We start from the raw sequence: 4,721 nt of genomic DNA on the forward strand, positions 1-4,721 counted from the left end.
GCGGGGCCGCTCCACCCTCCCGAGGCCTCTCCTGCCTGGGCAGAGGTGGCCATGGGTGGGGCTCAAGTTTTTTCTCCCTCCAGCTTGAAATGTTTATGGCTGAGCAAAGCCGCATGTCCGCGTTGCCAGGCAGTGGCTGGCTTTCCTCGGAGTCCTCTGCTTCCTGGGGCTTGGGAGCTCGGCAGAGTTATTGGGCGAGGAAGCTCTGCTTTCCAGCTGGGGGCCGGGGCCGGGACTGACCCACGAGGACGGGGTAGAGCGAGGGGAGGACTCTGAGTCCACACGCCAGGGTGCCGCCGGCCCACGGCCCGAGGTGGCCAGGCAGCGTGGACGGCGGGAGGCCGTGGGCTGGGGCCGGGAGCACCCGTGCCTTGATCCGGACTCCACGGCTCACCCCAGGCCCAGCCTCAGTTCCTCACCGCGCACACCGGGGCCCTCCCCCGAGACGAGGCTCTGGGTCGGCGACGGCCACGCCACCACCAGCCGCACTGGGGCCTGCTCTTTCCGTGGGCACGGCCGGCCCTCCCTGCGCTGGGAAGACAAAGGCCTCCTCCCCCGTGGATCGACTGTGCCGGGTCCAGAAAGCCCACCTCACAGCACACGCTGAGGTGGTCAGGAGGGGCCCCAAGGTTGAAAGTGCTGAGCCCCGTCTTGCCAGCCAGGGCCAGCTGGGGTCCTGGAGAGAGGCCGGCCGCCCGACCCTGGCACGTGGGGGATGGGGCAGGGAAGGCCTCTCCGGGCACGTGCCGCTTCCCCCGCTGTGCCGGTGGGCCAGGGGGAGACTGGCACCTGTGAGGGGCCGTCCATCGGCAGCCCTGCCGGGGGCACGGGGAAGTCCACGGCCCCACATGGTCCTCCAGGAGCTGCAGGCGCAGGGGCATGGGAGGGCTGGGGCACAGAGGAGGGGCTGGGGCACAGAGGAGGGGCTGGGAGGGAGGGGTGAGTTCAGCACAAAGCACGGGGGAGCGGGAGCGGGCGTGAGAGGCGCACGTGACCTTGGGGAATGTCCTGCAGGTTAGGCCGGAGGCTGGTGCAGGAAGCCTGGGGGATGGCCCCAGTGTCATGCCGGTGAGTTGGGTTAGACTGTTCTAAGGGGACTCCCAGGTGGGAGTGGCCGAGGTGGGGGTCTCCAGGAGCTTGGAGGAGGCACCGTTTATGGTCAAGTCCATCCTGGGGGCCTTTCCTGCGTGGCCCGATGAGCTGAGGCCCCTTCCTCCCTGGGGGGGGAGGGCAGGGAGGGGAACCACTGGGAGAGAATGAACGCCCTCACTTAGGCTTCGGGTCTGCCCTTGCCTGGGCGGGAGGGGCGGTGTCACAAGAGACAGCCACCCTGCTGCTGGGGAGTCACCCTCCCGCGTAGCCCTGTGAGGCCTGGGGTGTCTGGGGTTCGGTGAGGGGGACGGGGGTGCCAGATGTCGCCCGGCCCAGGTCTACCCTCTGCAGGGGAGTCTACACTGCTTTCTCTTCCTCCCAGCACCTTCCTGACAGAGCTCACAGGGACCCGTCTCTTTGTGCTAGAAGCCCCCACTGGGTGGGGTGGCCAGACCCTGCCCTGGCCCCTTGGCGGGGACGCCACCGAGGCCCCACCCGCCCCAGGACTCAGCCGGCCGGGGTGGGAGCCGAGTAAGCGGGAAACACTCGATGCTCGGTGGCCAGAACAAATCGCCCTCTTAATAGACTTTTCCACTGGAGCAGAGCTCCTTGACTTCAATTTATCCCCAGCTGGAAAACAAGCACATTTAAAGGGATGATGCGTGGTCATGCCGTGAGGTCTGCTGGGCAGGGCCAGACGCCGGGGACGTGCGGTCGCTGGGGGCACAAGCGCAGCGGGGCGAGGTGACCCAGGGACACAAGTGCCCACCACCTTACCTCCGCTGAGGTCCTGGGCTTCCACGTGGACCAGGTCAGGGTCGGCGTCCACCCCAGACACAGCCCTGAAAAGCAGAGGTCGGGGTTGGGGCAGGAACGGGGTCGCCACGCCCTTCCCCACATGGCCACCTGGGGTCTGCGGCCAGTCTTGCTCTGTGGGTCCAGAAGACACCGCTTCCTGGGAGCCCCACCCTGCTCCTGCGGGTGGACACGGCCTCTGCCTCTTCCCTGCAGGAGCCTGGTTGGCCCTCGCCCCCGCTCTGCGGTCCAGGCTGGAGTGCAGTAACCCAACCATGGCGCGCGGCATCCTCAAACTCCTGGCCTCAAGCGGCCGTCTTGCCTCGGCCTCCCGAAGGGCTTGGGCTACAAGTGCGAGCCCCTGCGCCCAGCCTCTGTTTGCTTTGATCATCAAGAATGACCACACAAGGTGGGCAGGCCTGGAACTCCCACCCTCATTTTGCAAAGAGGGAGACTGAGGCTCAGACGGGCAAAGTGACTCACCCAAAGTCACACAGCTATAAGGGGCTGGCCTGGGATTCCAACCAGGGCCCGAGCCTGAGCTTCACCCACCGTCCCTTTTCCCTGGCAGCCCATGGTCACCTCACACATCGAATGCATGTCCCCTCGGGAAGATTCTGCTCTCAGGCACTGACCCCCAGTGCAGCCTCCAGGGACTTGCCTGATCCTTCTGTGGGAGTGAAGGCTGCAGTGTGAGGAGTGCACCTCCCACCTCCGTACTTGACCGTTTGCACCCGGCTGTCCCCACACTCTGGGCTGGACGGTGCCCACCTGTGCACCTTACAGGTGAGCCCCCTGGGGCCAGGAAGCTTCCGTGGCTCGCCCAAGGCACGGAGGCACTATAAGGGCAGCCTTAGGCTTCTGCCCAGGTCTGCCCAGCCCTGAATCACATGCTGTCCTCGGACCCCATGCGCGGCCCTGTCCATGGCCGAGACCTCCTCCGGAGGCCTGGGTCCGGAAGGCCCTTGTCCTCTGGGACTCTGCCTCCATTGGGGGTGCTTCCAGCTTGAGAGGAGCAGTTGCGGAAACGGGGAGGCAGATTTTCCAACCAGCTGAGCTCTACAGAGGTCTCCGAGAGCCAGTGGGACCTGCTGTGTGCCACAGGCCCCGGGGACAGAGATAAGGAAGACGCAGTGGCTGCCTTGGAGCTCCTGGGCCAGGACACTCAGGCCAGGGCTGCGGGTCCACCTTGCTTCCCCCCCTTTACACTCCTCTCCCCTCTGTGCTGCCCTACTGAGCAGAGTCGTTTAACTGGGGTGGGGTGGGGTGGGGGGAGAAGCCTGTGTCCTTGGAGCCAGGGGCCAGGTCCTGAGAGTCTGCGGCACACAGCATGTCCCTGGGACCCACTTAATAGCTACATTTGGAGGCAGAGACTCAGGGCCAGAGAATTTCTTAGCTGCACCAGTCACTTTATCTCACTGATCTCAGAATAACCCCAAACGGTTCGGTGACCCCATTTTACAGATGAGGAGACGAAGGCTCAGAAAGGTGAAAACACCTTTCAAGGTCATGGGGCTACTAGCACAAAGATCTGCACCTCGGGTTCTGCCGAGCCCAAGCCAACATCCTTTGTCACACGGGTTGTGTCCTAGCTGGGCATGAACCAGTGCGTGAAGGGACAGTGGACAGGGAGGGGCTGCCTCCGAGTGCCCCGTTCCCACTCCAGGGTCTCAGCCGGAGTCCGCACCTTCCCGCCTCTTTGTCCTGGACTCGCCCTTGTGCTCTCACAGGCTGACCCCCACGTCGGGCCGGCTGGAGGCAGAAGGCTTCACTCACCCTCTCGGACACTCCTCTGGCTGTTTCAGTGATTCTGTTGCCACCGATCAGCTGTGGATTTTTGTGGTCCCTCTCCTCTCAGTACTCAAGAGCCAGTTGATGCCCAGATTAACAAGTCTAACGCCTCCCCGGTGAGGGAGGGTCTCCCATCCATCCACTCACTCCCTCAGCACGACAGCCCATGCACCTATCCATCCATGCACCCACCCACCCACCCGTAAATTCATGTATGCATCCAGCCATGTATCCAGCCATCCATCCATCCACCCATCCATCAACACATGTATCCATGCATTCGTCCACTTACCCGTCCATCTATTCTCACCTCCCTCCCGCCCGCCTTCCCTCCTTCTGTTTCTCCCTCCCTCCAGGCATCCAACCATCCATGCATCCCTGCATCCATCCATCTGCTTGGCACCTACTCTGAGCTGGTCCTGGGCCAGGGCTGGATATATAGAGACCACCCTGTAAGTGCCCGTCCGCCATAGTCTCATAGTCCGGGAAAAGATCTGCAAACATCTGTCCCAGGCTCAAGCACTCCAGGACTCAGGCTGGCAAGAAGCCATGCCCGCTGGTCACGCTGGGGCCCGGAAAGCAGAATCTGTCACTGAGCTGCATCTCGCCACACAGGCAGGGGATGTGGCAGGGGCGGGAGAAGGTTCTCTCTCCTCCTTGCCGTGTGAGAATGATCTGCCTCCATGAGTGGGTGGATACAAGTTCTTTGGGAGGCTGTGGTCTTTCGGACCATAGAGAACGTGTCATGCACTTAATAGGCGTCTGTTAAACGCTTTCGAGTGAATGTCTGAGGCTTAAAGAAAAAGGAAGGAAGCCGGAAGGAAAAGCCATTCTTGAACACCTACCATGAGCTGCACATTGAACTAAGCACGTCATCACCATTACCTGACTTCCCAGGACTACGAGATGAAACGGAACTTCCGTTTCATAGATTTAAAAAAGCCGAGGCTAAGTCGGGCTCGGTGGCTCAAGCTGTAATCCTGCGCCTTTGGGAGGCTGAGGTGAGTGGATTGCCTGAGCCCGTGGTTCGAGACCCGCCTGGG

The 4,721-nt window shown here is 62.6% G+C and overlaps 1 protein-coding gene across 1 annotated transcript in view; it reads right to left on the reverse strand.

The window, feature by feature from the left end:
• The window catches only part of LOC103252229 (VPS10 domain-containing receptor SorCS2-like), a gene marked incomplete at both ends in the record, with an annotated part of 68,323 nt that overhangs the window by 44,288 nt on the left and 19,314 nt on the right, over positions 1-4,721 (reverse strand). Inside the window, 2 exons of the mRNA XM_021708997.1 lie at positions 596-758; positions 1,862-1,934. Of these exons, the coding sequence (XP_021564672.1) occupies positions 596-758; positions 1,862-1,934 (236 nt within the window). The remainder of the gene's footprint in view (positions 1-595; positions 759-1,861; positions 1,935-4,721) is intronic.

Source organism: Carlito syrichta, unplaced genomic scaffold (genome assembly GCF_000164805.1).
Source record: "Carlito syrichta isolate Samal-C Ts95f unplaced genomic scaffold, Tarsius_syrichta-2.0.1 Scaffold153880, whole genome shotgun sequence".
NCBI lineage: Eukaryota > Metazoa > Chordata > Mammalia > Primates > Tarsiidae > Carlito > Carlito syrichta.